This window comes from Scyliorhinus torazame, chromosome 2 (assembly GCF_047496885.1).
Source record: "Scyliorhinus torazame isolate Kashiwa2021f chromosome 2, sScyTor2.1, whole genome shotgun sequence".
NCBI classification, from domain to species: domain Eukaryota; kingdom Metazoa; phylum Chordata; class Chondrichthyes; order Carcharhiniformes; family Scyliorhinidae; genus Scyliorhinus; species Scyliorhinus torazame.
In genome coordinates, this window is record NC_092708.1 from 125,637,049 (window position 1) to 125,662,234 (window position 25,186).

At 44.7% G+C, this 25,186-nt stretch overlaps 1 protein-coding gene across 1 annotated transcript; it reads right to left on the reverse strand.

The window, feature by feature from the left end:
* Positions 1-6,394: 6,394 nt before the first annotated feature.
* On the reverse strand, positions 6,395-21,304 carry LOC140391777 (ATP synthase F(0) complex subunit C3, mitochondrial-like). Its single transcript, XM_072476644.1, has 4 exons — positions 21,109-21,304; positions 17,652-17,729; positions 10,514-10,716; positions 6,395-6,760 (listed from the first exon to the last, which is right to left on the reverse strand). Exons 1-4 carry the CDS (start codon positions 21,145-21,147, stop codon positions 6,646-6,648), a joined length of 435 nt encoding a protein of 144 aa, XP_072332745.1. The 5' UTR covers positions 21,148-21,304; the 3' UTR covers positions 6,395-6,645.
* Positions 21,305-25,186: the final 3,882 nt, after the last annotated feature.

Genomic DNA, 25,186 nt, shown 5'->3' on the forward strand with positions numbered 1-25,186 from the left:
GAACTCATTGCCGCAGAAGGCTGTAGAGGCCAAATCATTGAGTGTCATTAAGACCAAGATATATGACTTCTGGTTGCGGCGATGCACTGCTAAGCCGCACGTTGCGGCAGCTCCCATTCTAACGGACTTTTGGGCTCTTTTCGGGAGCCCCAACGGAAATTTTTTAGGACCAAACCCAATGTGGGGTGACGAAGGAAGGTCCCCCCCCCCGGGTGTGTATGGAAAGGACTGGTGGTAGTGGCCAGATTGCGATGGATCCTCTGGAGCAGCGGCAGAGAAGAGAAGGAAGAAGCAAGATGGCGGCGGATGGAGCCCAGACGACATGGGGCCCGGACCAGCAGGAATTCCTCCGACGGTGTGTGGAGGAACTAAAGAAGGAGGTGCTGGCGCCGATGTTATTGGCAATCGATGGGCTAAAAGAAACACAAAAGGCCCAGGCGATAGAGCTCCGTGGGGTGAAGGCAAAGGCAGCCGAAAACGAGGATGAGATACAGGGCCTAGTGGTAAAAACGGAGACGCATGAGGCGCTACATAAGAGGTGTATTGAAAGGCTCGAAGTCCTGGAGAACAGCTTGAGGAGGAAGAACCTCCGGATTCTGGGTATCCCCGAAGGAATGGAGGGAGCTGACGTTGGGGCTTATGTGAGCATGATGCTCCACACGCTAATGGGAGCTGAGGCCCCCTCGGACCCCCTGGAGGTGGAAGGGGCTCACCGGGTCGTTGTGAGAAGACCAAAGGCTGGAGAACTACCAAGGGCGATAGTGGTGAGATTTCATCGCTTCACGGACAGAGAGGCTGTCTTGAGCTGGGCCAAGAAGGTACGGAGTAGCAGGTGGGAGAATGCGGTGATACGAGTGTATCAGGACTGGAGCGTGGAGGTGGCGAGAAGGAGGGCGAGCTTTAATCGGGCCAAGGCGCTGCTTCACAGGAAGAATATAAAATTTGGGATGCTGCAGCTGGCGCGATTGTGGGTCACGCACCAGGGCAAGCACTACTACTTTGAAATGTCGGATGAGGCATGGACCTTCACCCAAGAAGAGAAACTGGACCAGAACTGAGGGACTGATGTTGGGGGGGAGACAATGAGGTTGATGTACAGAAATGTAAATTGGGGAATGGGAGGTTCATAGTATCGAGACAATAGACGGGGATTTTTTCTCCTCTTGATGGGGGGACACTGAGAAATGTGGGCGCCGGTGGGAAAAAGGGACTGAGATGGGGATTGGGGGAGCTGCGCCATGGGGGGCGGGGCCGATCCAGGAAAGCGCGGGGTTTTTCCCGCGCTAGGGAGATGATGGCAGGAAGATAGGCGCAGGAAGGAAGAGAGTTCCACGCACAGGGGGGTCAAGGAGAGAACGGGGGAAGCCGGGGTCAGTTAGAGTTAGCTGACTTTCGGAAGCATCATGGGGAGAGTAACCATGCTAGATGGGGATCTAGCGGGCGGGGGGGGTGGGGGAGATCAACTGGGTTGCTGCTGCTGGGAGCGAGTGGGAGCTGGCAAGAGGAGAGGTGGTCGGGACGGGAGGGCGCCGCCTGGGGGACGGGTGGGTGCGCGGGACCCGGACGGGGGGCTGGCCTAGAACAGGGGATGGCTAGTCGGCCGGGGGGGGGCAATCCGGCTGATCACGTGGGAATGTGAGAGGCAAGAGGGGCCCGAGTGTTCGCGCACTTAAAAAGACCTAAGGCAGATGGGGTCATGCTTCAGGAGACGCATCTGAAGGTGGCGGATCAGGTTAGGTTAAGGAAAGGATGGGTGGGATAGGTGTTCCATTCAGGGTTGGACGCGAAAAATAGGGGGGTGGGGAAACGGGTGTCGTTCGAGGCTTGGAATATAGTGGTGGACAACGGGGGTAGATATGTGATGGTGAGTGGTAGATTGCAGGGAAAGGAGGTCGTGCTGGTAAATGTATATGCCCCAAACTGGGATGACGCGGGATTTATGAAGCGGATGCTGGGACGTATCCCAGACCTGGAGGTGGGAAGCCTAGTAATGGGGCGGGATTTCAACACTGTGCTGGATCCAGGGCTAAATCGGTCTAGATCCAGGACCGGAAGAAGGCCGGCAGCGGCCAAGGTGCTTAGGGGGTTCATGGAGCAAATGGGGGGGGGGGGGAGTGGATCCGTGGAGATTTGCTAGGCCGTTGGCCAAATAATTCTCCTTTTTCTCCCATGTCCACAAGGTATACTCCCGAATAGATTTCTTCGTTTTGAGCAGGGCACTGATCTCGAAGGTGGCAGGAACGGAGTATTCGGCCATAGCCGTTTCAGACCATGCCTCGCACTGGGTGGATCTGGAATTAGGAGAGGAGAGGGAGCAATGCCCAACTCTGGCGACTGGATGTGGGATTATTGGCGGATGAGGGGGTCTGTGGAAGGGTGCGGGGATGTATTGAGAGGTACCTGGAGGCCAATGATGATGGTGAGATCCAGGTGGGGGTAGTATGGGAAGCGCTGAAGGTGGAGGTTAGGGGAGAGTTGATCTCCATTAGGGCTTACAAGGAGAAAAAAGAGGGCAAAGAAAGGGAGAGATTAGTGGGGGAGATTGAGGGTGGACAAAAGATATTCGGAGGCCCCGGACGAAGGACTATATAGAGGCGAAGACTTCAGACGGAGTTTGACCTGCTGACCACAGGAAAGGCAGAGGCACAGTGGAGGAAGGCACAGGGGATGAGATACGAATATGGGGAAAAGGGGAGCTGGCTGTTGGCCCACCAGCTTCGCAAGAGGATAGCAGCGAGGGAAATTGGGGGAGTCAGGGATGAAACGGGAACTACGGAGCGGAGAGCAGGGAAGGTAAATGGAGTGTTTAAGACCTTTTATGAGAGGCTATATAGGTCCCAACCCCCGGAGGGAAAAGAGGGAATGCAACAGTTTCTGGACCAACTAAGGTTTCCGAGGCTGGAGAAGCAGAAGGTGGCAGGTCTGGGGGCGCCAATTGAGGTGGATGAGGTGATTAAAGGGCTGGAGAACATGCAGGCAGGGAAGGTCCCGGGACCAGACGGGTTCCCGATGGAATTTTATAGGAAATATGTGGACTTGTTGGCCCCGCTGCTGGCGAGAACCTTTAATGAGGCCAGAGAAGGGGGGACTCTACCTCCGACAATGTCGGAGGCGACGATATCACTAATCCTGAAGCGGGACAAAGATCCGCTGCAATGCGGGTCATATAGGCCTATCTCACTCCTGAACGTAGACGCCAAGTTGCTGGCAAAAATGCTGGCATCGAGGATTGTGTCCCGGGGGTGGTGCATGAAGACCAGACAGGGTTTGTAAAGGGGAGACAATGAAGTCAATGTGCGACGGCTGTTGGGGGTGATAATGATGCCCCCAGCGGAGGGGGAGGCAGAGATAGTATTGGCGATGGATGCAGAGAAGGCATTCGATAGGGTAGAGTGGGAGTATCTATGGGAGGTGTTGAGGAGGTTCGGGGAGGAGTTTGTCAGTTGGGTCAGACTCCTATATGGGGCCCCAGTGGCAAGTGTAGTCACAAATCGGCAAAGATCGGAGTATTTTCGGTTACATAGGGGAACAAGGCAGGGGTGCCCCCTGTCCCCATTACTGTTCGCGTTGGCAATTGAACCACTGGCCATAGCGTTGAGAGACTCTAAGAAATGGAGGGGGGTGGTTAGAGGGGGAGAGGAACATCGAGTGTCACTCTACGCAGATGACCTACTGCTATATGTGGCGGATCTTGTAGAGGGGACTACAGAGGTTATGCAGATATTGAGGGAGTTTGGAGATTTTTCGGGATATAGGCTAAATGTGGGGAAGAGTGAGCTTTTCGTAGTACACCCTGGGGATCAGGGAAGAGGGATAGACGCCCTGCCGTTAAGTAGAGTGGAAAGGAGCTTCCGATATTTGGGGATTCAGGTAGCCAAGAGCTGGGGAACTCTACACAAACTCAATCTGACGCGGCTGGTGGAGCAGATGGAGGAGGATTTCAAGAGGTGGGATATGCTGCCGCTCTCACTGGCAGGCAGAGTGCATGCGGTAAAATTGATGGTCCTCCCAAGGTCTCTTTTTGTGTTTCAATGTCTCCCCATTGAGTGTATTCATGCCCCTTCTACCAGCACTACAGACTTGTATCAATTTCCCAGGGGTGCGGGCCACGACCTGAATGCAGTGCTTTAATATCATCGAATACCACGCAGGTAGCGATCTGCAGCACTCTTCTACAGTAAACAACGCAAGTCTGGAATAGCACACCAAAATATTCCTCCCCCATTGTTTGTGAATGGATTTTCAGAGGCAATAACAGATTTGAAAGGGAGGGGATCCCTACTCAAGCAGAGGGAACCGATAAAATATCAGCTAGCTTGGGTGCCCAACGAAAGGAAGTTGGGTGGTTCAGCAACTAGAAAGGAATAGGGTCAATTTGTACATTACTTAGGTGCTATGAAGCCACTGTGCTGCCCACTGGGGTCATCTGATCCTGCCAGATCCTTCCCATCCCTGCCGAGGTGGAATATGTACACAAGATGAATACAGATTGGAGAGAAAGTCAAGTTCAGGCTATGTCAGCAGGGAACCTTTAAGTTTGGCTAGGCAGGGATGGGAAGGATCTGGCAGGATCAGATGACCCCAGTGGGCAGCACAGTGGCTTCGTAGCACCTACCACTGTTGCTTCACAGCGCCAGGGTCCCAGGTTGGATTCCCAGCTTGGGTCACTGTCTGCATGGAATCTGCACGTTCTCCCCGGGTTTCCTCTGGGTGCTCCGGTTTCCTCCCACAAGTCCCGAAAGACTGCTGTTAGGTGAATTGGACATTCTGAATTCTCCCTCAGTGTACCTGAACAGGCGCCAGAAGTGTGGCGGCTAGGGGTTTTCTCAGTAACTTCATTGCAGTCTTAATGTAAGCCTACTTGGGACAATAATAGATTAGTGACAAAAGGAATTCAGGACCTTCTCATGCTGGTTGGAGACGAGGGAGGGGGGTATGCATAAGTGGTTCAAGGAGCCAGAATAATGCATTTACACTTCAAATTTAATTGCTAAATGTTTGCCTTCATTCTGCATTGAGGAATAATTAAGGGGTAGGCTCTTTATTCACTCCCTCTATTTCCAAATTTGCTGTTTTTGATGCTCTTGGTTTTAAGTTGACCCAAGTCTTTGAACGAACAGGAACTTTTCTAAACTTAAATGATCCACATTTGTGAAAATACTAAACCTTTCCATGTCCTCTTCCAAAGCGTAACTTCCAAATAAAATAATCTGCCCTCAACTTAGCCCTCCAAATTCAGAAATCAATTTTCTAACCCTCTTCCAAACTCTCAATAATTGTACATCTTTCTCAAAGTCTGTTTCTTCAATCATTCTTTATAACTCAGCTATTCAATGATAGGTCACCAACCTGAGACTTAGCTCCCTTTTTCCTCTCTAGATGCTACCCAATTTCCTTAGTGATTCCTGCAGTTTCTGTTTTTTATTTTATATATTCAGCCCTCCAAAGTAGTTTTATTCTATTAGCTTTATTGGTTGCTGTTCTGCCATGATTGAACATATGGAACAGAGTCTATTAAAACATCTTGGTTACTCAACCACTATTGCAACAATATGATGGACTGTCAAGCATTAGTCTTCCTATGTGTATTTTTCTATATTAAATGTAATGTCATTGTTGTGCCCACTTACATATTTGTCCAAATCATTATATTTTCTGATCCATCATAAATCAACTACCAGTTTTACATTTGACAAGTTTACACTGAATTTCTCAATCCAAGATATTGATGAACATTGCAAATAAGTGGCCCCAATACCAATCCCTTGAGCACCAAGGAGGTGCTGGCATAGCAGTGTGCAGGACTAGAGACCCAGGGTAATGCCCTGTGGTCCCAGGTTCTAATCTCACCATAGCAGATGGTGAAACTTGAATTCAATAAAAATGTGGAATTAAAAGCCTAATGACCATGAAACCATTGCCAATTGTCGTAAAAATCCATCTGATTCACTAATGTCCTTCAGTGAAGGAAATCTGCCATCCTTAGCCAGTGTGGCCTACACTTGATTCCAGACCCCCACAGCATTGCAAGCCACTCAGTTCAAGGGCACTTAGGGATGGATAACAAATGCTGGCTCAGCCAGCAACACCCACATCCCAAGAACAAATTTTTTAAAAATCCCACTCAGTGCTCAAAAATCTCCAGAAAATATATCCATTTTCTAGCCTTTCAAATTTCTTATCTGTTCTCAAACGTAAAGTCATAGAGATTCAGGATAAACCTGAACAAATGGCCTTTTATGTAGATCTGTGTCAAATGCCTTTGTATGTCTAGGCACACGACACAGTCCAACTGCGATTGATCTCAAGTCAAAATAAGTCAAGGATGGTTGGGCAGATCTTTCCTTTTTGCATACAGATTAATTCTTTAGATTATTGTACAAACAATCCTCAATTTACTCCAGATAATCAGTTTTATTATTTTTACAGAGCTACACAAATCAATGGAGATCATAGCAATCAGTAGATTAGTCTCAAACTGCAAAGTTTGTACCTTAAAATAAACACACATTATTTGTATTAGGATTTATTGGAACATTTGACAGAGTTAGGAAATGTACATTTCCACGATAACAACGCAAATATTTGTGGGAGCCATGGTGAAATATTACATTTGTACTTGATTAGGCTATTCATCAACAAATTTTACATAGCAAACAAAATCAGGAAAGCGACCATTAAACAGAAGAGTCCCATTGCTTCAGACAAGGCAAATCCAAGTATAGCATACGAGAATAACTGCTGCTTCAGAGATGGATTTCTACAAGAAAAAAAGGCATCATTAAATTCTAAACTGTAACCTTGTACCTAGAAGTCTCAATTTCATATCCTCAACTGAAAAGTAAAACTATTGTTTATTTACTATTGACTGCATGTGATCACAGCATTAAAAATATACCACACAAAAAGTGATAGGATATCTAGTCACACACAGTCCAGATGAGAGCTGTCCCCAAATTCAGGTATTCAATCATAACCTCTAGCTACTCTTGCAAATTGCCACAACAGTGGCATAAGCTTTTTGGTTTAGGAATGTTGCAAGAAGAATGAAAATGATACATTTTAAAAAGGAGAAAACAAACTGCAGTTTTCTATTAGATTATCCTCAGACGCATATTACTATATTCCATGTTTAAATTAAGGCAGAAATCTCTTGCTTAAACTGTAAAATATTCCTTTGTATTCAAGGAAGTGGGTGTACCGATTTATTTAACGGAAGGTCTGGAATGGAAGCAAAGCTTGAATTTAGCTCAGTTGGCTGGACAGCTGGTCCGTGATGCAAAGTGAGGTTAACAGCATGGGTTCAATTCCCATACTGTGGAGGTTATTCATGAAGGACTGCCTGCTCAACCTTGCCCCTTGTTGGTTAAATCACCACCCGTCAAAGGGCAGCCTATAGTCATCTGGGACTATGTCGACTTGATTTTCGGGGGTGGGGGCTGAGAACTTCAGAAATTATCTTACTGGCACAAGAGGCGAAATCATTAGAGATTTTGTATCTTTGTTACATAATATTGGATTGGAACCAGAAGAAAGCAGTGCCACTAGAGGTGGCCTATAGAAGAAAGGCATTGAAGGAGAATGGGGTTGTTGCTGGTTCTGAAAACAATTAGAGGGTTGAGGAAAAAATACAAGCTGTGGTAAAACGAGAAAATAATACAATCTTGGATTTAACAGAAAAGGAAAGATTAGAGATAGGGTGTTACCCAGAAAATAAATTAACTGAGTGACCTTTTTGATGGATTGGGGGTGGGTGGGGGGGAAAAGAGAGAGATCAGGAATGCTGAAGGAGCAGTGTCAGTAATGAAGGATTGCAACAGGTTGTAGAGCAGAGGAAGCAGGAGTCGATCAAAGCGCAGGTCATGGACCTCTGGGTGTGACCGCAGGGTGGGGGAGGAAGCAAGGAAGAAATGGGGCATACCAAATGGTACAGGCAGCTGTGTAGGTTACCCTGATTTTGAATATAAAATTGTCTAACTCTTCACTTTAAATGTCAGAGGAGATTAGATGGAAAATGTAGTTGGAGTCACTACCATGCTCCAGGAATTTGTCAGAGAGGGGGCAGTATAACTGCACATTACTTTGCACATGACCCCGGGCATAACATTTGATGGCGTGGCAACTGAGTCGGATTGCCACTCTGCTGAAAATTACTTACCTGGAAATCTAAGTGATCTCATCTTGCCCAGCCTTTCAGCTCAAGCTGGGTAATATCCATGTAGTTCTGCGTGCCCCCTGGTCAAGGGCAACTCTGTCAAAGATAGGTAAACTAGCTGCCATAAACCAGTTAAGTTTAAAGGTATTTGACAAGGAGGATGAAGTATGGAGGGGGGTTGGAGTTGGGCCTGGGGGAAGGATGCAAGAGTAGACAGCTATACGAAAGATGGGGAGCTGTGTAGAAGAATGCAAACAAGGACAGATTGGAGGAGACAATTGTCAGTGGAAAGATAACTCAAGTCTTAAGATCAAAGGGTGTCCAATTATGGGTGGAGGAAGTCAATAGGAGCACAAGACTGAGGGAGGTATGGTCAGGAAAGTTGGGTAAAGGCTAGTGCAGGTGGGAAATTGAAGATGCTATGCAAGAGTTGTTCAATGGAAGAATTGAGGGAAAACAACAGTGAAGAGACTCACTGCGCAAGGTATTTTGTAAGTGATAAGGAAAATCTTGCAGCGAATGTGGGATAAGTGACAGAGGAGATGGTATTTGAATATGAACAAGTGTCAGGGATAAGCCAACACTGAGTCATGGAGATCAGTGCCAAGCCATCACTAGGTTCTTCAGTAGGAGATACGGTAGAAATTAAAACCAGGAACAATAATCTTCACATGATTCATAGTGAGTCAGCTTTTGGTCAGGCCCAAGATACCTCCTTCAAGGTTGCAGATGGGAAGGCCTTGTTCCAATGTGTGTAAAATTTGTAGGACGATGGCAGGAGGCTAAGAGAAATTTATTGCATTGGAGCAGGTCAGATAAATAATACACCATCTGAAGAGATGTCAGTGCTATGGGTGACTACTGGGATATAATATGCAGCATGTGCCACAAATGATATGGGTAACAATGCCCCAGATGGAAATACAGAAGTCGAAGACCTGTTATGAGTGCCTGGGTTGACAATGAGAACAGGGAGCCGCTGCAGGATATGGTTGACAGGGCTTGGCAAGAGTGGCAAAGACAGAAAATGGAAGGAAGGGAAGGGAAGCAACTGACATGGAGAACATGGGTAAAAGAGCAACACAATGGCTTGGAGCAACAGCAATTATGCACAGAAGGGGATAATGTAGCACCAATAATTTTTTTAAATGGCAAGATTTTGGGGAAGAAGTTAATTGCATGAATTCTTTAATAATACTACCGTTCAGAAGTTGGAAAGAGTAGATTTGGTTGAAGAATCTATTCATAGTAATTTAAAACTGATCAAGCACATACTTCCAAGAAAAAATAGAATTGCAGGGGGCTTAAAATGTGCACTTATATAAAGCAGGATAGCTTTCACAGCATAACTATCGGACTCAAAGTGATACACCAACATAAGCTCCTGGGTAACCTTGCTACTTGATCTAGGAAACTCTTGATCCATTCCTTATGCTAAAAAGCTCTTTTCAAGCATTCTGTCATCAGACAGTTGATTTCTCAAACTGGCCATGATAACTCGTAAAACATTAATGTCTTTTTTATTTCATGATTGGCAGTGCAAAAATTATCGTGCACTTCTTTTTGCAATCATCACACGCACTCATTCTTAAAACTATATCAAGGAAGCAGCAGAATTTAGAAAGCAAGTGGTTGTGGGAGAAAGTGACTGGATGCACCACCAATATATATTACAACTGAAATCAACCTTTCTGAAAATGACTTTAATCTTATCGTTCCCTACATTACTTAGTTTATTTGTAGGTTCCAATCTGTAGTTTCTTTTTACCTCAGCTGCTGTAAATTGCTTTCAGTATCTTCAATTTCTATTTTTTTTAGTTTCTTTCTTTCCTGTCTGACATACCAGCACTTTTTCCTGGATTCAATGAAAGCCACATTATCCACGATCACTAAGACCAAGAAAGAAGACTAGGTAAATTTAGTAGCAATTGGGTGCTACCCATCTGAAATTTTCAAAAACCTGAAGATGTTAAAAGGAAAGGGAGAAGAAAGGAGAGAAGGGCTACTACAGTTGAGGTTCTGGGAGGGAAGGGTTCTAAGAATCAGCACATGTAGGTGAGTTTAACAGTGAGACAAATAAGAGTATTTGATAATATATTATGCAGATGATTTCAGTTGGGAAATCACAATCATCCAGCAGCTTCTGTTAAAAATGCATGTGTCAAGTTTGGTTGGTGGAAGGGTCAGCTGCAATGCCCCTTGTGGTCCACAATACCTTAGCAAGGGTCAACACTCAGGAATAAATGAAAAATATAATGGACAATTTTCTACAACACAACCGGTGTTCATGAAGGTCCTATTACAGAGCAGGCTATTTTCATGAAAATATTCTGAATACGCTGAGCATGTTAAGATTACCTGGCGTAGCCAATAATAAGACTACCAAAAACGGTTCCAATTCCAGCCCCAGAACCTGCCACTCCGACTGTGGCAGCTCCAGCACCAATAAACTTTGCAGCAGTGTCAATATCCGCCCTTGTAGCACTTGTCTGGAGCTCTCTGAATACTTCTTGAATAAATGAATTCTTGCTCTGCGTCCTTCTCAAAAGTGTTGTGTTTCCCTAGAATTAATTCAGAAATAGACATTTTTTTAAAAATGGTTTTCTATACAATAAATACTTTGAAACTTATACATGTGGTATGCACTTGCTGTCAACATCACACATGATGATTTTTGAGGAACACTCAACTGAACATTTTTTAAAAAAAATTTAGAGTACCCAATTCATTTTTTTCCAATTAAGGGGCGATTTTAGCGTGTTCAATCCAGCTACCTTGCACATCTTTGGGTTGTGGGGACGAAACCCACGCAAACACGGGGAGAACGTGCAAATTCCACCCGGACAGTTACCCAGAGCCGGGGTCGAACCTGGGACCTCGGCGCTGTGAGACTGCAGTGCTACCACTGCGTCACCCGAACTCAACGTTTATAGAAAACCTCTGGTGGTGAGATTTGTACACCTCGCACCACTTCTCGTGGTGCAATGCAGACTTGACAATTTTATGCATCAGGGAAACGAATGCCCCCCCCGCCACCCCCCAATGTTGCCCGTCATTAGATTGACAAGCCTTCTTATAGATGATGACATGCTACACTTATCTTGCCCTTTACCTCAGCAAGTCTCTCTCTCAGTTCTCCATGCTTTACATCTGTCTCTGTGCTATTTTCCTTGAGCGTGCCAGCTGCAGTGTCCTGTTTTCACAACCCCATTGTGGACACAAGTTGATAACCCGTCAAACCTCTGGCTTTGTACCTATCCTCCCCATTCTACAACCACCCCTCTAAGTGAGCTCCTCCTTCTACGGTAATTTCCCAGCACTGCAAACTGGAATTTTTCTTTAAATCTATTTTTAATTCTATAAGATTTAAGAAAATAAGTTGTTGATTTTGTCAGGAAACCAGCAACAGGGAAGAAGCTTTAGGGAAATGACATGCTCAAACATTTCCTCATCTCCATCTCTGGCACAGGTATCCTTGTTGGATTCTGGTCATTCCCTTCGATAAAGCTCTCCCTCAAATCCAAGTTTGTGTGTATCTGGTGCATAACTACCTTAACCCTCCATTGCAGGGTCTAGCTGAATCAGATCAGTATAAAAACGGGCTTATCTCTCCTCTGTCAACATCACCATGTAGTCCGGAATCACCTTGGAGAACAAAGATAGACCCCAAAGGAGGTCATTCAGCCAGTTGCAACTGTGTCAGCTCATTGAAAGAACTATTCAATTTAGTCCCACTCCCCATAGCCCTACTATTTAGTCCTCCAAGTACATCTCGATAATCTTTTGAAAGGTTATTGACTCGGATTCCACCAGCCTTCAGGTGGTGCATCCAGATTTCAACAACCCTTTGAGGGCAAAAACTAATGTTCTCTCTAATTCTTTTCAGTTATTTTAAATGTATGACTTTTCTTGCCAAACAAAACAGTTTCTCCCTACTTGCTCTATAATTTTGAATACCTCTTTTAAATTTCCCCTTAATCTTGAGAATAATTCCAGTTTGTTCAATCTTCCCACATTACTGAAGTTCTAGTTTAATTCAGAAATAAAAATTGCTTATTGTCACAAGTAGGCTTCAAATGAAGTTACGGTGAAAAGCCCCTAGTCGCCACATTCCGGTGCCTATTCGGGGATGCAGCTACAGGATTTCATTCTTATCTATCTAATCACTAATGGCTTCTCTTCCTAATCCTGCACCATTACCTTGTGTCCCCCAAGAATCTATCCTTGGCCACAATTCTATTTCTCATCTACATTCTGCCCCTCAGCAACATCATTCAAAAGCACAAACTTACTTTTTACATGTACGCTGATGACACTCAGCTCTACATCACCATCACTCAAATCTACATCACCATCACCTCTCCTGTTGCTAAATTATCAGACTGCTTATCTGACATCCAGTACTAGATGAGCAGGAATTTCTTTAATTAAATGTTGGAAAGACTGAAGCCATCGTAGGTCCAAACTCTGTTCTCTGGTAATTGACTCTGTCCCTCTCACTGGCAAGTTAGTAGCATGAAGCCAATTGGTTCGCAATCTTGGTGTCACATATGATCCAAAGAGAAGCTTCCTGGTGCCAACAGCGTATTTTCACATCTACAACATTGCCTGACTTTGCCCTGTCTCACCTCAGCTGCTGCTAAGAGCCTCATTAATGCCTTTGCTACCTCTGGATTTGACTATTCCAATGCATTCCTGGTTGGTCTCCTGCATTCTATTCTTCATAAACTTAGTCATCCAAAACTCTGCTGCCCATGTCTTAACTCAAAGAAAGCTCTGTTTCCCTGTCATCCTTGGGCTCACTGACTAAGCAACACTGATTTTAAAATTCTCACCTGGTCTCGAAATCCTCCCCATCACTGTATTCTCCTCGAGCCTCACAACCCTTCGAGACATCTACACTCTTCTAATTTGGATCTTTTGTGCATTCAGAATTTTAATTGCTCCATCATTGTGGGTATGCCTTCAGTTGCCTTGGCCCAGGTTCGTCAATTCCCTCCCTCCAATTTCTGCCTCTCTTGCTCCCTTTCCTCATTTAAGACACTACAGTAAACCCACCTCTTTGAACAAGCTTTTTGTCATTTGACTTAATATCTCCTTCTGTGGCTCAGTGTCATACCGTTTTATAATACTCCTGTGAAGCTCAGTATATTAAAGTTGCTATATAAATTGTTGTTGTTGACCATCATTCCCAGTAAGAACTTGGTATACCGCCTCAGTATCCTACAAGTCCTAGACACCCTTGTTAAAAATTGCAGTAACGTTGCATTAAAAATTACATACGAGCATACGAATTAGGAGCAGGAGTAGACCACTCAGCTCCTCGAGCAACCTCCACCATTCAAGTAGATTGTGGCTGATCTGATTGCAACCTCAACCCACATTCCTGCCTACTCTCGTTGTCCTGTCCAGCCGACTGAAAGGTTATGTGCACACAGGTGCAATACTTTTACTAAGGTACTGATAAATATTGAAATCCTCTAGCACGCCTGGTGGGGTAAAACCTATAGTTAGATTTGTGTGGGACAAAGGTGATTTGTGCAGGACAAAAGCATGTGTTTGTTGGGGGTTGGTTAAGTTCCAACAATATTTCTATTGCGCTTTAGAGAGAGCTATGGCATGAAGAATAAATAAAAGGCATAAACATGTGGGTGTTGCTTAACAACTGGGGCCTTGTATGGTAGAGAAGCTTAGCTTCAACTGAATTTGTTGGCAGTTGAAAATAGCAGTGAGAGAGAATGCAGCTCTCACAGCTCTGCTAGAAGTAGTTGGTTTAGAAGGCTAAAGAGGGAACATCTCTTTTGGCTCTGCCAGAAGAAAAGCCATACCATGGAGTAATGGTTAAGAAAATAAGTGCAGAGAGCTGAAGAGCAGCTACTTAAGGAAACTAGAGAAATAAAGACAAATTGCCAAGAGGTCTGAAGAGCGCTGTTCGGTAAAGACAGACAGAGCTGAAAAAAAGGCCGAGATGCCGGAAAGATATCAGGAGTGATTTTCAGGTTTGTGATATTTTACTACAGCCTATGGAATACAAGTGTATCAATGAGACTATTGTAGCTTAGTTGTAGTTTGTAATCAGTGTTAGATTTTGAAATCTGTAATTGTTAGGCTAAGGGGGAGTAAAGGAGTATTGTATAATAATCTAACTTTTCACGTTTAATAAATGATTTTTGTTGTTAAAACTAATTAGGGGTCCTGTGACCCTGTTCCTCCGTTTTATTTTAAAAAGTTAGACTTTTGAGCCAGGGTTCCATTCTGGGATCTTCCCGTCCAGTTGTAACATCAAATGGGATTGTATAAAGATCATGATATAACCAATCAGCCTATTTTGTTATTACTTTCTGCCTGCCATTGTTTCACGCATTCACCAACAACACTTGCGCTTTTCAAATTCAATTCTCATGCACAAATTCAAAGACTGAACCACTGTACCATACAGTTGAGAGTACAGGTCATCAGAACGGGACTAAACCAATTGAACAACTGTTTCAGAACACTATAAAACATTGAGTCTCTATCTAAACAAATATTTAAATTCCATTGTATTAAAATGTTCCTTCACAGTTAACCAGTATTGCAGACTGAAGGACTAAAGAAAAATCATGTTTTGGGGGCTTTAAACTCAACATTATTTTTAAATTTCAATTACCACTATAGATAGAAATAAATGAATCATGATTCATCCAACTGAGATTTTCATGTATCATTATTGTATAACAGGGAAGAAGAATCAATTAAATGCAAACTTTGCACTATTTTTGTCTTTAAATATAAACTTTCAATATTTGAAGAATTTTAAGTATATCTTCGAAGAACAGATTTGACACCAAGTCTGTTCTCAGAAGCCAATAACATATTGGATGCCATATCTTGAGCACCCTAATTTTGGTTAGTATGCAGATCTGCAATTACAATTCTACATACATATGATTCTAAAATTAAAATCACTGAAAAAAGGTTTTGGTAGTTATGAAATACGTCTTGACCAAGTGGAAGAGGTTGGAAGGCTGAGAGAAAGAGTAAGTTCAACTCTATTGCTACTTCATTCTAGTGTCTGGTTATAGGGCAGCATTATCAGAGGACACACAATAAGTCTTTGGAATATAGGTATGTGAAAAAATGAGAAATTTATAAAAGATAAAACATTAAATTACATTAAAGTCCTTGAGGACCACAGAAACGTTTCCCGTTGTATTTTATTTTTGAAATAAAGGAAACAAATTAATTTCAAGGCAACATAAAACTTTAAGGGAGCTGAAAATCGGAGTTAAGAAATATTAATATTCCCATAGGTGCAGAATACAAGTAATTCAAATTACATTTTTGGCATGAATGAACAGACCAACATATCTGGTCAAAAGGGTGAGTGCACCATTCTACTGGCAATCTGTATACTCATACAGGAAACTTTCAGTGTATAAGTACAGCAAGTACAATTTATTTCACATTAAATTTGATGACTCAATGTATTCAGATACGTGTTGTCTAGTAATTCTGCAGCCTATATTCCATTCTACCAGACAAACTCTCAACTATCCAAATCAGAGCCCTCATCAGATTGAGCAGTTTTATCAGCGGTGGGTTTTATGAGAATTCTATGAAAAAAAGTACTAACTTTCTGTTCACTCTTCTGAAGTGTCATGCCTGTTAACAAATAATAAGTAAACATAGTTTCTGTTGTGCAATCATGGGGTGGGACGATGGCTCGTTACTCCACAGGTCCAGTGGTACACCCGTGCACGCGCACCCACCCCTCCCACCCCCCCGTAAAACATCCTGAAGTGCTTCACTGGAACATGGTTAAGCCACATAAGATATTATTAAAACCTGGTCAACGGTGTAGTTTTTAAAACAAGTATCTTAGAGAAGTCCATAATACACAGGAGCAGAATTAGGTCACTCGGCCCATCGAGTCTGCTCTGCAATTTAATCATGGCTGATAATTTTCTCATCCCCATTCTCCTACGTTCCCCCCATAACCCCTGATCCCTTTATTAATCAAGAACCTATCTATCTCTATCTTAAAGACATTCAGTGATTTGGCCTCCACATCCTTCTGCAGCAAAGAGTTCCACACATTAACCACCCTCTGACTGAAGAAATTCTTCCTCATCTCTGTTTTAAAGGATAGTCCCTTTAGTCTGAGATGGTGTCCTCTGGTTCTAGTTTTTCGTGCAAGTGGAAACATCCTCTCCATGTCCACTCTATCCAGGCTTCGCAGTATCCTGAAGAGAGGTAGCAAGGCAAAGACGGGCAAGGTGAAAATTTCATTTCTTTGGGTCTAGGTAACTAAAGATATGGCTGCCAATCGTGGAGCAATCAAAAGTTGGGATGAGCAAGAGGCCAGAATTATGGAGGTATAGACATTAAGGTGATAGGTGTGAAGGACATAGGGAGGGGCTAGGCCATGGATGGATTGGAGACCATTAATGAGAATTTAGAATCGAGATTTGCCAGACCTGGCACCAATGTTGGTCAGTAAGCACAGAAGTAACAAGTAAATGGAATTTGGTACGAGTTAGGATACAGGTAACAAGAGTTTTGGATGAGCTTCAGTTAACAAAGGATGCAAAATGGGAGGCCAGCCAAGAGAGCATTGGAATAGTCCATTTTTACAGATAACAAAGACATGGGTAAGGGTTTTGGCAGCGGAACTAAGAAAAGGCAGAGATGTGTGGTGTTACAGAAATGGAAGCAGGCAGTCTTGGTGGTGGAAGGATGTGGAATGAAAACTCAATTCAGGGTGAAGCAGAATGGCAAGGTTGTTAAGGGTCTGATTCAACCTCATACAAGAGAGTGCAGAGGAGGTTTACAAGAACGTTGCCAGGACTAGAAAAGTGTAGCTACGAGGAGAGATAAGATAGGTTGGGAGTATTTTCCTTGGAACAAAGAAGCTGAGGGATGACATAATTGAGGTGTACAAAATTGAGGGGGAAGAATGGACAGGATAAAATTGTTTCTCTTGGTGAAGAATTCTAGAACCAAGAACCAAGGGACATAGATTCAAGATAAGCGGCAGAAGGTGTGGAGGGGACATGAGGAAGAACTTTTTTTTTTTTTTTTTTTTTTTTAAACAGAGGGTTGTGGTGTCTGGAATTTGCAACCTGAGTTGGTGGTGGAGGCAGAGATACTAAACTCTTGTACCTGGATCTGCGCCTTAAGTGCTCTAAGCTACAGGGCTACAGATCGGGAGCAGGAAGGTGGGATTAGAAAGGGCACCTTGGTGTCCTCAAGCTGGCATGGACAAGATGGGCCGAATGGTCTCCTGTGCTGTAACTTTTCTGTGATTCTAACGGTCTATGTTTGGGTAACTTTTGGATACTTAGCAGCTTGGATAACAGGTTGTCATCTGGTAATATGAAACGATTTGGTAACCTATAGTATTGATGGAGATAAGCAACAAGTAGATAGATAATAAAGGGGAGGGACAAACTTTTTGAAGCACGCTGCTCAAACGTTTGACGCACATTTAAAAGCAACAAGTTCATTCACCTACTTTTTCAAACCGAGCCTCTGGTGTGAACATGACTGACATGGAAAGTGGTCTGTACAGAGCTCCAGATGCACAGCGAACCTAATTAAGAAAAAAAGTAAGAAATCATATATCTAAACACTTTTGTCAAGAATCCTTAAGTAACCCTGTAAGGCAACAGGTTTATTTAAGCACTAAAATGTACATTGGTAGAAAGCAGGTACTCTTCCACTGCATCTCATCTTTGTCGAGCTGAAAATACCATATACAATACTTTCTAAGACTGTGAAAGGAAAGAAGGATTAAATATGTTCTCAGACTGTGGAAAAGAATTAGATAACAGATCGTCAGTTCAAGATCAGTAACTAGAAATCAAAGCAGTTGTTTTTCTCATTATCAGAGCAGTGCTTAGAAAGTCTTGATAGAAGGGGGAAAAAAGTGCACGTTTTTACTTTTAGAAACAATAATCTTATAGAAAATGAATTGTCATTTGGAGACCTATGGGTTAATAAATGACACTCAGCACAGATTTGAAGTAACAGAGGGTGGACAAAGGTAGTGTGGTTGACGTATATATAGACAGTCAAAAGGCATTTGATAAAGTACCACATAATAGACTTGTGGGACAGTGGCAATGTGGATGCAAAATTGACCAAGAGACAGAAAGCAGAGAGTGGTGGTGACCAACTGTTTTTCAAACAGCATTAGTTCCCCAAGGGTTGGACTTGGGTTTTCAAATGACACAAAACCCATGAACAGGACAGTAACAGAGTTCAGGACATAGACAGGGGAAATGGCGGATGCAATTTAACCCAGTAAGAATGAGGAAAGTTAATATAAACTAAATGGTATAATTTTAATGGGATGTGGGAGTAGAGACACTTGGGGGTTTATGCACAGAAATCCATAGGACAAATTGAGACAGTTGTTAAATAAAAATATGGAATCTGAGCTTCAAACAGGCACAGTGCACAAAATGAAATAAATTATGTTAAACATTTAAAAATTCTGGTTAGGCTCCCAATTTTGTATTGTGGCCAATTCTGGGCACCACACTTTAATAAAGAAACCTTTGGAGAGGCTTCAGAGAATATACTAGAATGGTACCCAGGATGTGGGCCTTCAGTTACCTGGATAGTCTAGAACAGATGAGCATATTATCCGCAGAGCAGAGGTTAAGGGAAGATCTAATAGAGGTGATCAAAATCATCATGGGTTTGGAAGAGTAAATAAAGGAAGCTGTTTCTCGTGGCAAAAGGATCAGTAATCAAAGGTCGCAGACTTCAGATAACTTTCGAAAGAACCAGTGAGATCAGATTTTTTTAATGCAGTGAGTATGATTATCTGGACTGTCTGAAAGGCTGATTCAGAGTCAATAATGTTTTTTAAAAATAAATTTAGAGTACCCAATTCATTTTTTTCCAATTAAGGGGCAATTTAGCGTGGCCAATCCACCTAACGTGCACATCTTTGGGTTGTGGGGGTGAAACCCACGTCAGCACGGGGAGAATGTGCAAACTCCACACGGACAGTGACCCAGGGCCGGGATCGAACCTGGGACCTCGGAGCCATGAGACAGCAATGCTAACCACTGCACCACCGTGCTGCCCAATTCAGAGTCAATAATAATCCACAAAAAAGAACCGGATAAATACATGAAGTGGAAAAAACAGTGGAATTAATTAGTTACCTTTACCAAAGAGCCGGCACAGGCACAAAGAGGCCAAGCAGCCTATTGTTCTGTGCTGTATTATTCTATGAATTAATCTTTTCACTTTTGCTCCAAACTGACTTTACTTGTCATGGAAGCATAGCGTAAGAAAATAAAACTACTACCTATATTTATTTTGTTCTAGTGTGAATGAAGGAAAAAGCAAAGACGGAAAGAAAAGAACAATGCAGCGTTTATGCTAGCTGCAGCCAGAATAACAGTGCAAGCAGATGATCCCAAAAGTACAGGCCCAGGGTGGAATTTATTCCCCTCCAGTATGCAGATTTTGGTGACAGGCAGGTATTTAATCAGGTAGGAAGGTGACAGGTAGGGACCCTGTCACCTTGCTGACTCTACCCAAATTAAGTCTGTGGTGGAAAGGCCTGTAGACGCCCTTCGTCTGACTGTCAATGGGGACCCTTAAGTGGACAATGAATGCCAACCTAGGGATCATCACACCATTGCTAGTATTAACCGAACAGGGGAGGACTCGCCAAGCAGGGAGCACAGCAGGAAAATCCATGTGAGGCTGCTTGATGGAGAGGTTCAGCATCAGAAAAAGGAGAGAGCCTCAGCGGACAGATCTCAACTAGTTCCTTGATCTCAGGAAAGCCTGCTGCTGTTCATCAGTGCCTGAAGTGGCATTTACAACAACCGATGTTCTTAAGAGATAAAGTGGAACTCTTACCAACTGAGGGTCAGACCCCAGTCACCTCTATGCCACCCTTAGTTTGATATAAAGGGCAGAATCTTGTGGAGGCAACGGGAAGTATTGGTCACTGTTTGGAAAACCATGAGACCCCTGCATCACCGTTGTTTGAGAAGGCCCACCCTATGACGTGCCACGCGGGCACTTAACAGGTCTGCGGCAGAAAGTCTGCCAGGGGCCTCAGCTCGTGTACTTAGCAGTAACTGCAGGGGTTGGCTGTCAGCCGGCCACTCTTCCCGATGTCAGGTCCCCTGATCAGGCACTAAGTTCAGTTCAATGATGGACGCCCAGCCCTCAGAGCATATAAGCAAACCCTCGCTGCAACAGTGAGCCCACATTCATAACTGAATTAATATCAGTGGCAGCGGGATGAAGTCCTCTGGTGGCTGGGTAGGAAGTCCATCAACAAGTCTTCCTGCCACAGGCTCAATTGGGGTGGAGGCTTTCCTGCCTCATTAAATGTCCCCAGTCATCAAACTCACCACGGGCATGGGCCCCATGATTCCTCTCAGTGGTTGTATTTCAGCACACATTCCCAACTGCAAGGGTCCACCCATTTCAACGATTGGTCACATTTTACTAACTTTCACTGCAAAACTTCCTGAGATCAAAAGTCGAAGAATTAAAGACGAACTCCAATCAAATGTCTCTGAATTCCACAGACATGCCCAAGCGTCCAGTGTTTTTATAATATTAGGACAGACACATTCAGGGGATGGGCTGTGAGGAAATGAGACAGACGAGATTCAAGTGCCAAGCCCTTCCCAACGGCAGACATTTTGCAACGATTTCGTCCAAATATAATCAGTCCCCAAGGACAATAAAATCCGTGTATCTGCCACAACTAATACCTTCAAACCCCCCCCCCCCTCCCAGTAATAATCAGCTCCGAGCTCCGCAACGTGCTTTTCAACAGACATTTCGGAAATCACAGGCGAGAAATACAAATCCTCGGGCCTAGGACGAGAGGAGCCAGCACGCCCCCGTCGGGAATCTCTTCCTCGGCGGAGGAGAGCCGGCTCCCCTCTGCCCTGCAGCCTCCCTGTTTGACGGCCACTTACCGCTGCTGCGGCCGGGACCAGCTTGGTGGCGGTGAACATGGCAGCGGTGGAAAGGGTCAAATCCGGACGGTGCCCACCAGCAGAGACCTGCGTGGAAAAAACAGACCGAGTGAGTGGGTGGGGAAACTCTGCAGCACAACGTTCACGTGAGAGTCAGCGAGACGAGCAACATTTGCCGGCGGGGGCCGGTGTTTTCCGATCGGTAACGATGAACCCCCCGCCCCCCCGCGCTCCGGCTTCACCTACCGACAAAAACAAAACCCAGAGCGAGCGGCCGCGCAGGCGTGTCAGTGCAAACCGCCCGGATGGGAAGGACTGGCCAAGGTCAGCTCAGCTGTGCAAGCAGTGCCACAGAACCTATTATATCAGTCTCTTTTTTAAAAAAGTATTTTTATTCAAATTTTTAGCATTTAAAAATTTTACAAAACAAAATCATTACACCCCCCAAACACAGTAAATCCTGCACTAGCCCCTCCAGTTGACAGTAACTAGCTCTCCGAAATGCAAAATAAACCACAGCTCTTGTGGAACCCCTCATTTCACCTTCTCAAGATGTAAGAATTCCAATAGATCCCCCCAGCCACGCCGAAGATGTAGAAGCTGACCTCTACCCCAACAGAACCCGCCCGCGAGCGATTAACGGGGCAAAAGCTAAAACATTTGCTCCCGTCTGCAACTCCTGCAGGTCCCCAGGGGACCCGGCTCCAAATCCGCGTGCAAGACCGTCGACATGGTGTTGAAAAACGACCCTGAAAATTTCTCCAACTTCAGGCAGCCCAGAACATGTGCACGTGATTAGCCGGGCCCCTCCCTTGCCACTCGTAAGTATCCTCTACCCCCTTAAACAGCCGGCTCATCCTTGACTTCGTCAAATGCACCTTGTGCACCACCTTCAACTGTAGCAACCCCTGCCTCGTGCATAAGGTTGAGGCATTCACCCTCCACAGCACTCACACCACAGTACCTCCTCCAGGGCCATCCCCAACTCCTCGTCCCACTTGGCCTTAAAACCCCTTCCTTAGACACCTTATCCTCCTCCAAAATCCTTGCATAAATCACCGAGACGACTCCACCCTTCAATCCCATTACCAACAGCACCTCCTCCAACAACGAGGCAGGCACTATCGGAAAGGTTGGAAAAACCTTTCTAGCAAAGTCCTGCATATACCGAAAACCTTCCTCACAAGGAAACCCAAACTTCCCCTCAACTCCTCCACTCTTGCAAACCACCCCATCAAAATCAAATCCTTCATCTCCTTCACCCCGCTCTCTTCCCATCCCTGAAACCTCGCATCCATTGTGACAGTTGAGGAGTATTTATCTAAGATCTTCCCGATTATTCGAGGTTGTAAGCTACCAGACAAGGTCTTGTGAATATCTAAAGTAAGACTATATGGGAGGTCTAATTATAGTACACACAATGTGCCTTGCGTTCACTACCTTCAGTGTACAGGTTAGACTATGACTTAGATGACTATCTTTTCCTTAACGTCGACTAAATATTTCTAATTCTTGAGAGCTAGGCATGGGCAAGTGACCCTCCAGATAGCCTCAAAGGGTGAGAATATGATGAGTCTTAGTTAAATGTCACCCTTATTTATTAAAATAGACACGGATCTGTGTGGTAAAATATATACACAATTTATTTAAAGAAAAAAGGGTAATACAAGTGTTTTGATAAATGATAGTTTGACAGATACAGGATACGTGATGAGTTAGCCTGTGACCTTCTTAACTACATAATTGATTAAGCTACAAACATTTCATACTTACAACGACTAGTAGTCTCGGAATTCGATGCTCAATCACGAGCAGAATTCTACGAGTCGAGATAGCAATTTAAACACCCAGTAATCTCCTCAACAGCTCTCCAAGCGAAACTCTAACTTTCGCAGCTTTTGCTTGAATATTGATATTGTTTTTACACGCAGGGAGAGCTAGGGAGTTTGAAGGGAGTTTTAGCACAGCCCCTGCTTCTGAAAAACAAGTTAACTCCCCACAGTTATTTCAAGACAAAGAACAGTCTCTCTCTTGGTTGGCAAGGCCTTAGTTTCAGGGAGGCCTAACAGGGCACCTGTTCCTAAAGATACGAGGATGATACCTCCATTAGCTATCTCCAGAAAAACACCAGCCTCCCTTCTTGGCAGGGTCTCTTGCCAAGCAGTCGCCCCCATAGTAGCAAGGCCACTCTACAAGTGATATCCTTCCTTAGTTGGCACAGCTTATTTCCAGGCAAGGCCACAAGACTTAATGAGTTCACTGCATCTGGACACTTACAAAGATAATACATATTAAAAAACATTATTGCGATAAGTAATAGTTTACATTGATAATGGACTTCATCAGTCATCAGTTTTTAATAGAGGGTTAAATACATGATTTAATATCGCATCTGCTCTGATCAGCTTTTAATATAAAGTGAATATATGATTTAATATAAAATCATTCTGATTAGCCTTTAATATAGGTGGATACTGCCACACCATCCTCTCCGGCTCAAATCCATGAGTCCCCAGATCGACATTAGCTTCGACCCCGGGACCAACCAAAAATGCTGCCGAAATTGTCTCCAAATCTTCAATGTGGCAACCACCACAGGACGTCCCGAATACTTCCCAGGGGCAAACGGAAGCGGTGCCGTTGCCAGCAGCCGCAACCTCGATTCCCTACAAGAGCCCGACTCCATCCTCACCCATGATGCCTCCGCCTCCCTACTCCAGCCCCGCAGCTTCTCCGTGTTTGCCGCCCAGCAATAATACAAGTTTGGAAGGCCCACACGCTCCCCCAACTGCCAGCCTTCCTTATCCTGGCCACTTCCCTGCCAAAACAAACGATGAAACCAACCTGTCCACCCCCTTAAAGAACAACTTTGGCAAAAGGTCCAGCAGACACTGAAATAATGAATAAAAATCGTGGCAAAATGTTCATCTTAACTGCCTGCACCCGCTCTGCCAGCAACAAGGAAAGACTGTCTCACCTCAATAAATCCGCTTTCACCCTCCCAACAGACTCGTAATGTTCAGTTTACGAAGCCGCGCCCAATCCCAGGCCACTTGCACCCCCAAATACCTGAAATGGGTTGTTGCCACCCGAATGGGTTGTGGCAACCTCCCCACTCCAACCCCCACCCCTGGAGAAGACACAACAAAATACTCGCTTCTCCCCAAATTTACTTGCATCCCGAAAACGACCCAAATCTCTTAAGCAGACCCATTATGCCCCCCCCCACCGAAGACCTTGGGTCCAAAATATGTAAGAGCAGACCATCTGTGTAGAGAGACACCCTGTGCTCCATCCCTGCCTCACTTCCATAAATCCGAGCACCTCAGCACAATAGCCAAGGGCTCTATCGGCACTCAAATAGAAGGGGGGGCCATGGGACATCTCCGCCTTATTCCCCGATGCAGCGGGAAGTAACCTGAATTCACATCATTCATAGAATCCCTACAGTGCAGAAGGAGGCCATTCGGCCTATCAAGTCTGCACCGACCCTCTGAAAGAGCACCCCAGCCTAGGCACAATCCCCCATCGAGGGACAATTTAGCATATCCAATCCACCTAACCTGCACATCTGTGGACTGTGGGAAGGAACCTTAGCACCCGGAGGAAACCGGTCCTCCTGCATCTTTCCTTTGGTGATGGAACTTTTTCTTGATGAAAGCCATGAACTGTTCCATCTGGAGCTTTCCAACCTACACTGGTCCTTCCCCCTCTACCACCTTTCCAGTAACTGCTGCACCACAGGTCTCTTCCAGCTCCTGGCCAGGTCTTTCACCTTCTGCTGGGTCTGGTAACCAGAAGACATGCCACACCTGGAAGGAAACCTCTCCTCCAACCTTCAGCTCATTTTCCCGTCAACATTTCTCCTGTTTTCGGGTAAAAAGAGCTCTTTTCTGTGCCTTCGAGCAGGAGCAACCCTGTCTGTCCACTCACACCATGGCCACCACCGGAAATCCAGTTTCAGGGGACTTCACGGCCCAGTGAAAAGATTCAGGGTTTTCGTCCACCTGAAAAGTATGAAAACTGACATAGTCGGCCTCCCAAGAGTCGCACCTGGGGAAAAAGGATCGGCCGGGTA